This window comes from Rhizopus delemar, genomic scaffold (genome assembly GCF_000149305.1).
Source record: "Rhizopus delemar RA 99-880 supercont3.9 genomic scaffold, whole genome shotgun sequence".
Classification (NCBI taxonomy): Eukaryota; Fungi; Mucoromycota; class Mucoromycetes; order Mucorales; family Rhizopodaceae; genus Rhizopus; species Rhizopus delemar.
Genome location: NW_027137835.1, coordinates 1,339,581 through 1,356,509, shown reverse-complemented (window position 1 = coordinate 1,356,509; position 16,929 = coordinate 1,339,581). Strand labels below are relative to the sequence as shown.

At 34.1% G+C, this 16,929-nt stretch overlaps 5 protein-coding genes across 5 annotated transcripts; 3 read left to right on the top strand and 2 right to left on the bottom strand.

The window, feature by feature from the left end:
- Positions 1–4,044: 4,044 nt before the first annotated feature.
- On the top strand, positions 4,045–5,551 carry RO3G_11598 (uncharacterized protein; the record flags this gene model as incomplete). Its single annotated transcript, XM_067666182.1, has 8 exons — positions 4,045–4,128; positions 4,178–4,403; positions 4,465–4,821; positions 4,879–4,916; positions 4,983–5,132; positions 5,183–5,326; positions 5,388–5,431; positions 5,497–5,551. The coding sequence occupies 8 exons, from the start codon at positions 4,045–4,047 to the stop codon at positions 5,549–5,551; spliced, it is 1,098 nt and encodes a 365-aa protein (XP_067522283.1).
- Positions 5,552–8,164: 2,613 nt separating this feature from the next.
- RO3G_11597 (uncharacterized protein) lies at positions 8,165–10,830 on the top strand (the record flags this gene model as incomplete). The annotated part of the gene is made up of 6 exons (XM_067666181.1): positions 8,165–8,354; positions 8,405–8,609; positions 8,658–9,196; positions 9,247–9,491; positions 9,543–9,870; positions 9,935–10,830. 6 exons carry the CDS (start codon positions 8,165–8,167, stop codon positions 10,828–10,830), a joined length of 2,403 nt encoding a protein of 800 aa, XP_067522282.1.
- Positions 10,831–11,678: 848 nt separating this feature from the next.
- RO3G_11596 (transaldolase) lies at positions 11,679–12,760 on the bottom strand (the record flags this gene model as incomplete). The annotated part of the gene is made up of 3 exons (XM_067666180.1): positions 11,679–12,459; positions 12,521–12,644; positions 12,697–12,760. The coding sequence occupies 3 exons, from the start codon at positions 12,758–12,760 to the stop codon at positions 11,679–11,681; spliced, it is 969 nt and encodes a 322-aa protein (XP_067522281.1).
- Positions 12,761–13,914: 1,154 nt separating this feature from the next.
- Positions 13,915–14,366, bottom strand: RO3G_11595 (uncharacterized protein; the record flags this gene model as incomplete). Its single annotated transcript, XM_067666179.1, has 2 exons — positions 13,915–14,145; positions 14,301–14,366. The coding sequence occupies 2 exons, from the start codon at positions 14,364–14,366 to the stop codon at positions 13,915–13,917; spliced, it is 297 nt and encodes a 98-aa protein (XP_067522280.1).
- A 1,287-nt stretch (positions 14,367–15,653) lies between these two features.
- RO3G_11594 (uncharacterized protein) lies at positions 15,654–16,527 on the top strand (the record flags this gene model as incomplete). Its single annotated transcript, XM_067666178.1, has 4 exons — positions 15,654–15,752; positions 15,804–15,868; positions 15,920–16,308; positions 16,382–16,527. 4 exons carry the CDS (start codon positions 15,654–15,656, stop codon positions 16,525–16,527), a joined length of 699 nt encoding a protein of 232 aa, XP_067522279.1.
- Between the last annotated feature and the right edge of the window lie 402 nt (positions 16,528–16,929).

Genomic DNA, 16,929 nt, shown 5'->3' with positions numbered 1-16,929 from the left:
AAAGTAATTATTTTATGAACCAAAACTAGCAAAAGATCAAAGAATAGACTAGTTCTTTTAATATTGTCATCACTATAGCATTCTGCTGAATTTCAACTATAGTTCGTTCTTGGTAGCTCGCCTTTTTAAAACTAGATTTGTTCTATGAAAAACAACGATCAATGTATAAAACATGTATTTTTTTAGTGAAGAGTGCATGGTATAGATATCCCTCAGTGTCTGTTTTTAACAAGTAAAAATACATAAAAATCGCTCTGAAATAAAGATACTGCTGGTTTGAGATATAGAATAACAAAAAAAGCATGGCATCTTTGCAGCCTAAGTAATAAATATAGCAAACGGAAAAAAGGAAAAACACAAGGTTCTAACAGCAACAAGCAGACGCTATCCTATTATTAATGTCACAAGAAAACAAAAGCTTACTTGACTGTAGTTCAATACAATGATAGATAGACATCTGTAGAGGTATTTTACTAGGATTAACTTCTTTTTGTGTACGGCTGACAAAGAAGCAGCCCAAAGAAACTCGGAGGATACCAAGGGACACAGACATACATCTTTTTAAAATTTAGCTAAAAGTTTTCCTTCTGCTCTTTCGCCAAGACAATATGGTGTTGTTCGAGCCACATACAAAAAAAACCCTTGACATGTTGAACGGAGCACATAACTGTGCCGCTGTCTTCTTTGAACGAGTCATTCCTGCTCAAAGATATTACGTGATGCTTCAAGTTCCACTCATCGTATGGTTTGTATACACTTTTTTCAGCAAGTAGGTTCGTGTCCCAGCATAATTTAATGCTGCATATACAGAAATCCTTGTTATACAAAGCTTGATCCCATAAAACATGCCTGCATGAGAGAAGCAATTGAACAGTGAGCTTACAGTCTTTTCAACTTCAATTTTTATAGTAATGGGTCCATAGTTGTTCCCGCAAGATATATTGCGCAAATACTGTTTAGATTCGCTTAAAATTTTGAGAGCATAAAACCCTTCGTCAACAAGAATACCTTGTCCATTCTCAAAGAAAAGCTGATTGCTCATCTCGGATATATAATATATTATGAAGGAAAGTTGAGAGTCAAAAAGGTTGCTATACTCTATATATTGCTAGATATACCAAGTTTCGTGCTATAAGACCTTCTGTATATGCGGCATTAACTTCTACTGGGACACGAACTCACTTTTTGAAAAGGGTATAAAGACTATAAAATCCTCTTACAAAAAAAAAAGTATAAGGGCTGTAATAAATGGAATTAAACTCCGTCCATCATTCACAAGAAAAAATGATACCATTGATTTGTGACACAAAGCATGGTAGAAAAGGGGTACAAGGTCCGCAATAGCGGGAAAGAAAGGTATCACTTTTCATGCATTGAAAAACAAGTCTTACATACACATACTTTCTTAATTATTTTTCTTGCAAGAACATTTGGCTTCTAATAAAAAGAAGCTTTAAAGTCTATTGTTAGGAAGGAAATGAGTTATTGAGGCTTTATTAGCAATAAGGACTATAATGAATGAATGAGAAATTGCTCACTAATTGAGCATTTGCTTACAAAACATGATATTGAATGATATTCTACGTATTTAAATAGACAAGATCATATTTTTTATTAAAAAGAGTACTGAAAAATATAGCCGATTCATCCAAAGATAAAAGCGACATAAAAAAAAAAAAAAAAAAAGGAACAAGCATTTACTGCATTACTGAAACTTTTGAGCAAAAACAGATGATTCTGTTTCCATTTGTTGTTTTTTTTTTTGTCATAACTGTTTTTGATAAAAACCTATAAAGTGTAACAGGATGTCATGAAGTGCTACTTTATGTCACGCGCTATATAAAGTGCGTACGCACACATATTTATTATTTCATTCATAATACTGTTGAAAGATATAGAAAAAAATGCAACTAACTCATATATCTATAGATTGCTACAAGTAAAATAATAATAATAATAATAAATCAATGAAAACTGTAGAAAAAGGAAGAAAGGAAACACTTTTAATAATCATTAAATGGAGCTTGAATTTTAAAGTGATACGAATGATCCATTTTAGATTTTATTATGGAAAGTTGGAAAAAACAATAACATAAAGCCTTTATAAACGTTCGCATTTTCTTCTTTTTTATTCTTTTTTTCTTTGTTTCAACAACTGCTCCTCTAATGACTCACTTCAAGGTGATATTAGAAAAGAAGAGCATATTTACAGCAGAAACTAATTTATGAATAGAATCTTAAAACAAATCTTTATAACAACGGATACTCACATCAGTGGAAGTTGATCAAGAGTACACAAACACCTATTATATCTCTTGAAAATCAGATTAACCTAGACTTTTCCGAAAGGGTGGCATGTCAAACTAAGAAGCCACTGGTAAATAGCACTAGTACATAATAATAAGAATTACACTAACTCCTTAAAAAGTGTCAAAACATTGACTTGATTGTACCCAACAAAATACGAACACAAAGTAAATAACAATAAGCAATGCAATACATACATTCGTACCCACATAAAAAAACTCTCAGGAAGCTCACCTTCGTATTTTAGATGAACATTTTCAACTTGAACAGTTTCTTCAAATAATAGGCACACGACTAGAAAAAGAGCCTATCAAGCGAAATGAAAAATTGGTCCCTATGATTAACATGTCAGACAATGTAAGGTGTTACCGAGAAAAACGTCATTTTCATATACTGATCGTTACACGAATTAGTCTGAAAAGGATGACGACAAAAGAGCTTTTCGTATCCAAGAATTTATAAAGACCGAAAAATCCTATGTAGAAACACTACAGACATTAATGAAATATGTTGTGAATCCTCTTAGGTCAATGACGCACCACAAGAACTGTATTATAAACACCTTTAAATGCACAAAAATATTTCTAAATATCGATCAAATTGCCTGTGCGAATGAAAAGTTTTTAAGTGACCTTTTACAATCGTATGATTTTGGTTCTATTTGCCAAAAGCATGTAAGCTTTATTTCATTTATTATAAAGCACAGTAAATGTAACGATGTTAATGTAGATGGAAAGCTTTGAATGTTATAGAAAATACTTGTTAGAACAAGGGGACGCCCAGAAATTACATGCTAAAGAATTCAAAAGCAATCAAACCTATCGAAGGTTCTTATTGAAAGCAAAAGACCATCCAGAGTTTAAAAAAAGAAGGTTACAGGATATTTTGGTGGAGCCAGTTCAACGTATCAGTCGATATTCAATGATGCTCAGAGAAATCCTCAACTTGACTCCTCAAGATCATCCAGACTATCCTGGTTTGAAGTTAGCTTGTGAAAAATCAAGAGAGATTGCTACAATGGATGTCGATGATCCCACTAAAACAGCAACTATGCTTTTGAGCCTATATCAAACTATCAAAGAATCGCCCGTAAGTCTTTATACGTGAAAATTTCATTACAGCTAACCTCTATCCACACAGTGTTCCTTGGTTAGCCAAAATCGTTCATTTGTTGCACATTTAGATGCGTTAGAAATCCACAGTGTGACGAATAAGCCTTTAAGAGCTGTTACGCTGTTTTTGTTTACAGACAAGATACTTGTCGCCAGCCGATCCTCTCTTGATGAAGTTGATATTGAAGAATTACTTGATACAAACACTACAACAACAACAATTTTATCAAAGCTAAAAAAGGATGGTACTTTAAGATTCAAAGGCTGGGCTGATATTGAAAGTATAGAACTATTTGATGGTGTACTTGGTAAGTAGAACATGTTGTTTTACTTGTAATGTTCACCAACTCTCTTAATTAGACCGTCCAGGTTCATTTATTTTATCAGCAACAAATACAGAAGAGGTTCAAATTAATGAAATCTCCAATATTACTTCATTTGAGCATTATTTTTATAAGGGTCCAAGATTATTTGCTCCCCAAAGAGAAGAAAATAATCACTTTCAAAAATGGTTAGATTTTAAAACGCTTTATCAAAAGACAAGAGCATTGGTAAAACAATATGGTAAGAAACATACGCTATTCTTTGCGACTTTTATAATAACCCTTCAACAGAGCCAAATGACATGACGTATTACAGATCATGGAATGGTGTATCTACATTTTGTAATATTTATGACCAAGAAACTTATACAAAAGTAAAATATAAGGTAAACCGTACTATACATAAAATAGCATACATAAATTAACAACGAGAAGAACAATTGTGCAATTGTTTATGTGGACGATCCGAACATTTCCACCGAAATGCTTTTTCCACCCTCATCTCAACCATGGATTATAGGTCTTATTCAGCCTGAGGAAATGAAAGGATTCCGCTTTAATCTATGCACAAAAACTGGGTTTGCAAGCAAGTACCGCGATTTGGCTGAAATGTCTCAAGAGCAACATACGTTTGATTTCGAAAGCGTCTTTTGGAATAATGGTAGGTGTCTATATCTTACTTTTTCTTTTTAAGAATTCTTATTCACACTACATGTGAGCAGTGTTTTTTTTGAACCAAAGCTTAAGAGTATCACAAGAATACATGGAAAGAACTACGTTTCTTATGCAGCAAGCGCTTGCAAGTAGTATCATGTTGCCCAGACCAAGGTCGAGATCCGTTTCACGGACTACAAGTATTCCTTCACTGGGCAAACTATTCAGTAGTAGCGAAGACACAAGGTTCCCAACAACTTCTCACAGCAGTGACAAAAAGAACTACAAATCACTGCCACAACCAGCAAATCAACAGCAAGATAAAAGACCCCATGTCCATTCTTGGAACGGTGTACCTGCTCAATATATCAACAGCCCATCTTTGCTTGCTCTTTCATCATCTAAACTATCAGAAGACGAAAAGGGTAAGTTACCCTCTCTTTTTTTTTACATCATGAAAATAAACCCAGCTTTTGCTTTAGAAAAAAGGCTGACATGCGATGCTTTGCTGCTTGATATGGCAAGTTTTTCTTTTTCTTTTTTTAATAGCAAATTGATCGCGTATTTATCTAATTTTTAACAATAGATGCAAGAAAGAAATTTACATTACTCTGAAGAAGACAAGAAACACGATACTATTTCATCAAGAGGAAGTAGTAGCACTTCTAGTTCCTTTAGTATGATTGAGGATGATGATGAAGAATTAGAGCAAGAAATCAATTTGCCTATTGCTAAAGTAACCCCCCTTCATCTATCATGTACTTGTAGCTTACATAATGTATATAGATGAATTTGAAAAAATCATATGAAAGTTTAGAAAATGTATTTAAATCACTACAAGGATTTGAAGATGAAATGCAGCAAGAGTGGAAGCATCTGGTCACTAAATATGAGTTGTTAGGGAGTGAGATTAACAATAATTCAGATATGGTAATGATGTGTGCTATAAATAAAAAGAAACATAATTCTGACACATTTATGATATATGTAGGACACTATAGAGAACGCATACTCTGATATGTCAAAGCATATAACGTAATGTATAGTAATTTTGATAATTACAGAAGAAAAAAGAAAAATAACACGGTTCTTTATTGTAGTAACTTGACTGCATTTATTTCCATGGTTCATCAGCATTTCAATCAACAACAATAAGTTAGAAAAAAAAAAGAAAGAGAAACAAATATGTTTGTAATTTACATTAAACCAAAGTATAACACACATACACACTTGTACACTTGTATAGCTCATAAAAATCAAAAGATATTCTTCTTTACTTCTTTTCATATACACTTAATTTCATTTAAACTAAAGCTTGACTTTAGTCTAAAAAATAAAGAGCGAAGATGCCTGAATTTCAAAATCATTTTCGGAAGAATTTTTTTTTTTCAAACTTGTAAGCACTTTTATTTCATTCTTTGAAAAAATATCTGTTTGAAATATCTGACAAACTGGCAGCGGACTTTGTTTACCTTGGTCTGGGTAGGTCTATAGGCCTTGGCTATTAAAAAACGTTTATTTCTGCTGTGAAATTGGACTGCAGTTATGAATATTGATTGGAGTATGTTAGCTATTGAAATTTAAAGGTCTGTTTTTAATATAAAAAGATGATCTTCTGAATTAAATACGTTTAAAAGCTTAATGATAATTCAATTTTTGTTTCTTTTTGCTTGCTAGTTATCTTTAACAAGTATACGCACCTCCAAGATATTTGATGAACTAATAGAAGATAAGTTGAATTAAGGTTATCTTTATACTTCATCAAGAAGGACATTTCACCTAATATAAGGGAATTACTTGAAAAGTGTAGTTAATTAAAAAGAAAGAGCTTATCAGAAAATGGAGTGTTTTATACAATTTCATCCTGTATACTCCACTGTCAAGATGAGGCACTTTAAATTCAAATTTAGTAGGTGAGGAACTTCTTTATTGGACAAGGTGAAAACAGAGTCATCACTTAAAATATTGATAGCTAAATTTGAACTACTACAACTTTATATATCTCGAGTTTTCTGTCTCTCTTTAGGTTGTTAAAATATATTGCTTCTTTCTGATTCATACCCGAAATATCCAACAAGACAATAGTTAGATGTGACATATAAAAAAGGGAGAAGGGAAAAGAATTTAACAGGAACAGCATGTAGTTTTTGTTAGAAACAATAATATTTGGGAATGTGATTTTCAAAATAGTTAAACATGTCAAGAAGCTTTAATACATGTCTTGTTATATCATGAACAGTACTCAATTCTTGATTATAAGCTTTTATTTCATTCTTATAATCCTTTTTATGGTTTTAGTACATCCTTCTAAGTTAATACTTGTATGAAAAGATTCAATTGAAATAACAGCCATCTTGTTTCGTGGGGTTTGAAATCAACGGAACACATCCACTGTAACTTTTTTCAAAACTCCACTGTTTGTTCCTCTTTATTGATCGCCCCTTTGATTTACTAAATAAAATGCGCATACTTCAATAGATAACCTACGGATTTAAACTTACAAAATAAAAGTAAATAAATTCGATTTGTTTAGTTAAAGTATCCTAAGCATGCAGTGTTAATTTAGGTCTTTTTTAGCTTTAAAATATAAGCTTCGATCTTTAAAGTTGGCCATTGCGTGAAGGCGGGCATTAAAATGTACTTTTTTCTCTTGAATACAATTATGCATACGTTTTATAAAGCCAACATATTGTACAACACTTGATATATTGAAAATGGAATCGACTACATTCTTGTACTTTTTTAAATTATAGTCAGTTTAATAAAGTAGCAGTAGGATTTATGTTTCAATATTTAAAGAAAGATAAAACAATCGGATACACTGTTTAAAAAGGAAATGGTTGTCATGTATAGGTTGGGTATGTTTTGTATTACTTTTAGATCCTCTTGGCTTTTTAGTCGAGTTTGAAAAAAAAATTTTTTTTAGTAAATAAAGCAAATCATTCAATTGAATAAGAAAAGAATAGACCATGACTTTTGTACCATAGTTGTATTTTTATAATATCGGATAAAGCTACATAAGGATTTGAATAGTAACCGTTACACTAATTGTACAGATCAAAGAAATTAAAGTAACTAAAGATCGACTGGAAAGAACATGAATGATTCAACAAGTTTTACACTCATATTTTCTCATCATTTTCATTGTCCTCTTTACATTATGAGAACATTCGAATTAAAGCATGATCGATCAAAAATATTATATAAAAAGGTGACGTATTCATGATCATTGACACTTTGTTTTTTTTTGCTTTTAAACCTTTCTTTTTTTGCCATAAAGTTACACAATTGAAAAACTATTTCGGTATTTTAAAAAGCAACACATTAAGAAAGCAAAACTCTTTTTTCTTTACTCCTCTATTTTTTTTTTTCTTATTTTAAAAAGGTTCTTTTATGAGTGACACTAGAGATGATCAGCTCAAGTAAATAGATAATAAACATAAAGTAAAATAGACAACTAATACCTGATATAGTACTAGTAGCTCAACAAGTACGTTTGTATCAGCTTTATGGTTCAATGCAGCTTTAGCTATTGGTTTCTTTGGAGTCTTTAATTTCCTAAGAACAAGAAGACCACAAACTTATTCTCCTAGAAGTTATGCAGTAGATAAAGAGTAAATAGAAATAATTTAAATGCTTTTTTGTTTATTAACAATTCTGTGTAGAAGAAGACCCCCTCCTTTACCAGATGGCTATCTAAAATGGATATTTGCATTACTAAAGATACCAGACGATCAAATCATTAAAAGTATTGGCCTTGATCGCTTCATGGTCTTGAAGCTTCTTCGTATGGGCATAATCACATTTGCTATTTATTCGCTTGTTGCAATCCCAATCTTATTTCCAGTCATCACTATCAATCAGGGCAATTTGAGTGGATTAAATTATTTAACTATGGGAAACATCACTGATAGTAATCGTACATGGGCTAATTGTTTATTGGCTATTCTTTTATCTGGTAAGAAAAAAAAAAGAAGAATTGTTAATATATCAACTCACCTAGATCAGGTCTTGTTTGGTATTACACATTTCGTGAAACACGCATTTATATCGCATTAAGAAGAAAGTATCTGTTGAGTCCTGAATATGCAAACACAGTTGCTGCTCGTACTATTTATGTTCCTTCTATTCCAAACAATGTCAACAATGCAAAAGAGCTTGAAAGGATCTTTAGTAACTTTCCTGGTGGTGTTCGCCGTATTTGGCTCAACAGGTACACACATTTACATGGCAAATTAAATTAAATTAACTTTTGATCCAGACAACTAGACGACCTTCCTGATTTGGTCACCGAACGTATTAAAGCAGTCGCAAGTTTAGAATCAGCTGTCACCAAAGCCATTCTTGCCACTTACAAGTACCATTTGAAAAAGGGAGACTTGAATAAAGCAGAAGCTGGAAATCAAGCTGGCGTTATTCCTGAAAAACTTCGACCTTCACACAGAGAAAGTTCACTACCTATCCCTCTTCCATGCATTGGTGAAAAAGTAGACACGATTCACTTTTATCATGACAAGATCAACCAACTCAATCAAACCATCCAAGAAAAACAAAAACAAGTCCCCAGCTTTAATCAATATAACTCTGCCTTTATTGAATTTCACAGTCAAATGGCTGCTCATATGGCCGGTCAATCCTTGATCCACCAAGATTCGATGCATATGGCACCTCGTCATATCGCTATTGCACCTTCTGATGTCATTTGGGAAAATATGAATATTCGATCCTTTGAGCGTCTTGTGCGTAGATTCATTAGCATGTTGATCACTACTGCCATTATCATCTTTTGGGCTGTTCCGGGTATGTGTTTTTGATAGCAAAACATTTTTATCTGATGCATCGTTTTATAGTCGTCTTTGTTCAAGCTGTTGCCAACTTGGAAAAATTATCAAAGATCGTTCCATTCCTCAGTGGACTTGATGACGTATTGGGACCAACAGCTGTTGGTATCATTCAGGGTATTTTACCTGCTGTTGCTCTGTCTATCCTGATTTCTCTTGTTCCTGTTATCTTTACCTTTTTATCAAAAAGTGAAGGAATTCCACAAAATTCTTTTGTTGAACTCTCAGTTCTTCACAAATTCTTCTTTTTTCAGGTACCAAACGTGTAGACAGGCATTTTGTACATTGTATTAACAAATTAATAGCTTGTTGATGTTGTTTTAGTATCTACCATTTCAGGTGGTTTCTTTAGTATGATCAATCAATTGCAAAGCCTCATTCAAAACCCTCTTGGTATCATTGATGTACTTTCAGAGAACTTACCTCAGGCTTCTACTTTCTTTATCACCTTTGTCATGCTCCAGTCAACCAACCAATCTGGTCAAGCTATGGCTCAAATCGTACCTTATATTCTATCTTATATCAAGCCAATCTTTTCCACTACACCCAGAGACATCTACAATCAAAAGAATACTTGTCCTAACGTCAATTTGGGCACTTTGGTTCCTACAAAAACCGTTATTTTCATTCTTGGTAAAAGAAAAAATATTTTTATGTGTATTATATACATATACTAATCATTTTGTTTCTTTTATAGGCCTTGAGTATGGTGTGATTGCTCCTCTTATTTTACCTTTTGTCTTACTCTTCTTCTGCCTTCACTACTTTGTCTACCTCTATCAATTCTTGTATGTCTATGAGATGAATTACGAAACCGGAGGACGTGCATTCCCTCGAGCTATTCGACATATCTACATCGGCTTATTTGTCTCTCAACTGACACTCATTGGTCTTTTTGCCATTCGAAAGGACGCAATGGGACAAATGGCCTTGATGATCGTCACCTTGATTCTCACTGCATTTGCCTTGTTTTATTATGATAAGGCTTTCAAACCTTTATTCAAGTATCTTCCTGTTGCTACCTTTGAAGATAAGGACATCAAGGTAGATATTAAGGCTGGGTCTGTATCGGATGACTCTGTGAGTGATCATGAACAAGGCAACAGCTCCGCATTAACCAAGGTACACACCCACAACAACAACGCTACATCAACCGCCGTCGAGGCTTTTGAAGCACGTCGTGAATTATTGGAAAGGTTACGTGAACAAGAATTGTCTGATAAAAAATTGGAAGCAGAAGATGCAGAGGTCGCTGGCACAGCCAAATCACTTTATTCGACAGAGGCTTACATGCACCCCTCAATCTATAATCCCAAACCTACTGTTTGGTTGCCTGAGGATGACTTAGGTATCACCAAAAAGGAGAGTGATGATCTCAAGAAGCACGATATCCTGTCTAGTAGTCGCAGTGCCACTATTGTTCGTAATAGGAAGGGTAAAGGAAATGTGACGATCGATGTAGAACGCTTGATTACTGAACGTGAAGGCATTCCTGGCACAGCTAACGTCGGCCCTAATTTATCTAATCTGAATACTTATATACGTGTATTGGTAGATAATTTTAATTTAGCAGGTGCTGCTACAATGTATTAAACAATCTTTTTAATAATACTTACTTTCTATTTTAATAATTTAATAAATATGAAAATGCTATACATTTTATCATGATTTTTAATAAACAACTACTCTAGTAGATGAAAGTAGTAGAAAGGGTAATATCATACCCAACTTGATATGAGTGAGTCAGCTCCTTTACTGTTCAAAACGTGAAATTTATAATAAATGATAGTTAATAAATCAATACTGTTTTTGCAAATTTCTTTGTTGAATTTGGCAACTTTAAACCATCATTATAGCTCTATACATGTTAAAGAATCGGAAGAGGAAAATTAAAACATAATACACAAAGGATAACTAGTGCTTTAAATAATGACACGTTTTACAAAAAGGATATGTTTAAACTGATCTCTATCAAGCACCCATATAGTCAGAAGCTTCTTATCTGGCTAAGCTAATTCCTCTAACTCTACTTTGATGGCTCCACTCATTCCTTTCCCTTATAAAATTTTTATCCTTTGATCCCAAAGAGGTTTTTTTTTTTTAGCGGACTGATCTGGTCCGGGCGGACGTTTATGTAATTTTTATTTTTATGCGCTCAATTAAAAAGATTATAGTTAAACAAAAAGGATACATTTTCTGATTGGCCGGACAAATATTATACAATCATGACATAAGTGGATAAACTTTTTAAATAAACTAAATCAGGAACTGGATAAACCATAAGAACAGGTATATACGTGTTTATAAATGTATTTTTTTTATTTGAGACAAAGTAACCATTCTTTCTATGAAAAATAGATTACTTTACAATTGGCTCCCATATTTTTATTTTTTAAATGGCTTTGTGGGGAGAGTTAGGATGGTTGGGGTAAGTTATTTATTTACAAATTGAGCTTTTCTCTCAACATGGATTCAAGTTTAGCACCATCCTTAGCAAAGTTACGGATACCTTCAGACAACTTTTCAGTGGCCATAGCATCTTGGTTCATTTCCCAACGGAAGGCCTTTTCGTCAGTGAAGAAGGTGACCTTTTCAAGGCTGGAAGCATTAGCCTTCTCAGGGCTCAACTTGCGTTCCAAAGGCTTTTCAGTCTTTTGTAATTCAGACAAGAGGGCAGGGGAGATGGTCAAGAAATCACAACCAGCTAATTCTTCAATTTCACCTGTGTTACGGAAAGAAGCACCCATCACAATAGTGTTGTAACCAAACTTCTTGTAGTATTCGTAAATCTTGGAGACTGACTTGACACCAGGGTCTTCAGCGCCAGTGTAGTTTTCACCAGTGCTCTTCTTGAACCAATCCAAGATACGACCGACAAAGGGAGAGATAAGAGTGACACCAGCTTCAGCACAGGCAACGGCTTGAGCAAAACCGAACAACAAGGTCAAGTTACAGTGGATGTTGTGCTTGGTTTCAAGGATGTGAGCGGCTTGGATACCTTCCCAAGTAGAAGCAATCTTGATCAAAACACGGTCTTTGTTAACACCGATTTCTTCATACAACTTGATAAGAGAAAGAGCCTTGTTAACAGTGCCATCGACGTCAAAGGAAAGACGAGCATCGACCTCGGTAGAGACACGACCAGGAACAATCTTTAAGATTTCAGCACCAAAGTTGACCAAGAGCTTGTCCATAGCCAAACCGACCTTTTCATCGCCAGAACTAAAGAAGACCTGATTAGTATACACACGCGTAAACAGTCATTCCCTTCTTTATTACTTACACGCCCTTGGAGTTAGCATATTCAATAGCTTGGTCAATCAAACGAGCATATTGCTCCTTTTGAGAAGCAGCCAAGATTAAAGAGGGGTTGGTGGTGGCATCTTGGGGCTTGTATTGATCAATGGCTATTCACGACTATGAATAAACTAATATTTGAATAACACCGAAAGTACTTACATTCAAAGTCACCGGTATCAGCAACAATAGTGGTGTATTTCTTAAGTTGTTCAAGAACAGACATTTTTAATAATATATTCTAGAAAGAAAAACAAAAGATGCTTTACATTAATGCCCTTTTTTTATATATATTTTTCTGGTTTGAAATCTGATATTAAAATTGGATGATGACAAAAGAGTTGAGTATAAAACATTAATAATGATCAAACGGGTTGAGTATAAATCATTAATAATGGTCAAAAGAAAAAATGCGATTGGCTGTATTTTTCCTTAAATCTTTTGTTTTTTTTTTATTTTACTTTGTTATTGGATACGAGTTCTTTTTATTATTGGCTGTGAGATTTATAGATAAATATATTTATTAAGCTAGATTTGAATTATTGGAAACAATATGAAATAGGAAAAAGCATTTTGTGTTTCAGCATTAGAAGCAAAGCTCAAAGATCTCTAAAGGGCAAGTACCTATAAGAGCTCCTATTGGTTGAAAACATCTCGAAGCTCAACTTTAAAACATCGCATAATCTGATTACATACCTTGGCTGGCAATCGATAGCTTTGTAATATAATAAACCAATCTCAGATTTCAAAGTTAGATTAATATTTGAAATCTTTATAGAAAATTTGTCATGGATTATTGAACCATTTTATAAAGAACTTGAAATAGCTGATCATATTCTTCTACCTAAAATGATCAATGTTTCAATCCTCATTTGTAATACAAGCAGGACAACAATTAAGCATAAATATTATGTTTTTAAGAAATAATGAACATGATTTTAAACAATGTAAAGATCTTCAAATCGGCTTGCTCAAGCTTTAATTATCATTATTTTTTTTTGTATAATTTTGAATTTTATTGGGCAATTAAATTCTATTACGCGTGATGTCTCGAGCAAGAATTTGAAGTCTTGCTGGAAAAGTTTTATAGCTCTTGACAATGACTAGATAGCGCCATCGAGAACACAACAGCAGCGAAATTTCCAGAGTGATGAAAAGGCAAACTCTAAAGGTTGAATATGATCTGAACAAGCTTTATGCCGGCTATCAGGTGAAGAGAGCGCTGTAAGAGCAGACCACACAGAGGTTGAGTTAGGAAATTGGTCTGTCAGGCGAAACAAAGACAGTATGGAGGATCAGAATTGCCACTTTAGTGGACACCCTACCACAAAACAAAATACGTCTTTAACATCACTATGAAAAATGCGGCATACAGGGGAATCACATGAGGCGGCGTTTCTCCGGTGAACAGTGAAGGCCACAGGCAGTAATCTCCATCAGGGAATGAAGACAGGACTTGGAGTATTGAAGGTCCAGAAACCCTTTCAGGACGAAACGGGTAGACGCAATCCAGATGCTACACGATAAAGAGACGTAGAAGCCTTCGGGAACCAGCCAGAACAGGATAGCGGCACCAATGGGAGAATGGCGGATGTCATGAACCGAAAGACACTATAGTTGATGCAGGTATTGAAGGAGGATAGTTGGATACCTTGATATACCAATCAAAACGGATGGTGTCGTCGGCTTGAACAGAAGAGGGAATAACTCACGAATTACAACTTCAGCATGAGTAGATGCTGTAGTTCAAAGTACAAATTGCCTACTATAAGAATATCATATAGCGACATCAGACAAGGTGTACCGGAGTGGAAGAGAAAAAGGTGTGACATTGGATATGCGATCCAAAGCTGGTGGGTTATAGAACAGACAACCAGATAGAGGGAGGTTTATAAGCCAGCGTGGCGATCAACTAGGATTATTATCTAGATGTGGCAACTTCTTGACTAGATCACAAAGCATTTTCAAGCTAGGCGTTTTCTTGACTAGGGACAGATAAAAAGACGGAAACAAAAGTGGAGAAGAGCGACCTATGTACAATTGAATGCTATGTTGTAGCAAAAGAGTTAAAAATCATATTTGGACGGTTGCTTTAAAAGCCACTAGATGTAGATTGCACTGAGAACAAACTGCTGGTCGAATGGATTAACCGGGTCAAGATCATTGCACTTGTACGGCTTAAAGGATCTTTTTCTTTGTATAAGTTCAAACTTTATTAAACAATACTGGCATTATACAGCGGATCAATTGCCCTATCTGAGTTTTATGCAATGACATTTTTCTGCAAATGCCTTGAAATGACCCAGTTCTAAGTTTTATTTTTCTTAGCAATAGAATGGTACTTTATTGAAATGCGAGCTGGTGGATAAGCTTGATAAAAGCAACACTTATGTTCCCTCATGTGAAATATAGTCAAATAGCTATTACAACGAATATGAACGTTATGTGGCATACTAAAAAAGAGAATGAAATAACAAAAGGGCTTTTAAGCATGTAAAATACATAGGAGAGTATGACCACTATTTTCAGAGAAGTTGTAGTGTGTGAATTTTGGTCGGTCTATTTCAGCCTCATACCATGTTGCATCTTGCACGACAATGGACAAATGGAACATCAATAAGTACTATTTGACTTAAGTTATGCTTTGTCAATTTTATATGTAGATTTCAGGCTTAGCTGACTATCACCCATTCGCATATTGGTAAACGTTAAGTCTTATAGACACCTCAAAATTAATAAAATTACTTGATCAAAAGCAAGACAAGGATTCATTCATAAAAATTATAAATGCACTGTATAATAATATTTTTCTTTCCAAACCAACCTATAATCAATATCTCTTTGATGCTTCCTGCGTCATTTGCTGGATATACAGTTTATAAAATAGAATTTTTATTAGTTTTTTATTGTACTGATGAAAATTAAGGTCACTCGAGATCATTCGGTTTCTTTAAACTTTATTCTAAACCGCAGCAATGTTCGTAGCTCCGTTGTGTAACTTGTCAACTTCGTTTATTTCAACTCATTCAAGGTCACTAAATTTCCTGGGAACGGGATTTATGGATATAAAAGACAACTCAAGCCTTCGTTTTTTCTGATTATTTGTTTCGGATTAAACAATGGCAGAAATTACATATTTTGACTTGGAGATTGATGCTATTAAAAAGACCGTTTGCTCCCCAAATACGGCCAAGACAAGATATACATTGAACTTGAAGGTAAACTATTCCTCTGCCTAAGTTTCTTTTACTTACTATTTGTGCTCTTAGAATATCCCATACAACACTGAATGGGTCACATTTGGTACTCTCCAAGATACCGTCAAACCTTACACGTACATATAAGCCTTAAAATAAAATAGAAGTGTTTCTAATGTTTTTTATAGCAAAACTGATAAAAAACAAACCGTGCCTATCATTGTTGACAAGCGTAACGACAAAGCAGTCCAAGATTCTTGGGAAATTGCCAAGTACTTAGAGGAAGCATATCCAGATCACCCTAGTGTATTCAACGGCAACCAAGGTGTTCACAAGTTTTTTCATGATTATTGTGATCAAAATGTCATGGTTCCTGTCTTTAAAATGTGCTTGATCTCCCTTTATAATAGCTGTGGCGAATTTAAAGATTACTTTCGAACGGACAGAGAAATTACATTTAAAATGACTCTTGAAGAACTTGCTGGTCAAGCAGAAGATCATATACCTGCATTGAAGGAAGGCTTGCTTCCTATCCATCAGTTACTCCAAACTTATCCTTATATTACCGGTGACCAAGGTATCTTTCTAAAAAAGGGGGGGGGTTGAAAAAAAGTATATGTTGCTTATCATTTTTATTTATTTATTTTTAGCTGGTTGGGCCGACATTGTACTTGCTTCCCACTTTACTTTCATGTATAGATTTAGACCAGATTTATTCGAATCAAGTGTGTTGGGTCTTTTCGACGACGACGTGATTGCTAATTGGTGGAAACGCACAGAGCATTTCCGTAAATAAAACGAATAAAAATCATTTGGAATATATCATATCCATAATCTCCTAAACAGTACCATAAAGTCATTTGTATTTTATCAAAATATGTTTCTTTGTCCATATTTTTATTTGTGCTTATATTTCTTTTAAAAGCTCCTAGCAACTTTAATAGAGATCTCGATCAAACTTGACAAAGCTCAATGGGATATAGCCTCTCATGGTTTCTCACCAAGCGCAAATACCTGTTCAAATCTTCTATACGCGTTTAATAGCTTTAATTTGTTTTTTCTTTGCCGTCGATTTTGACCGAATTTGCTTCTTTTCTGCTTTCACTTAATATATCTCTGAGCCTCTGGAATTTCTTGATATATAATATTAGCAAGATCAGACAAAGCCCATTTACATTTCCAATATTTAAAGTTCAAA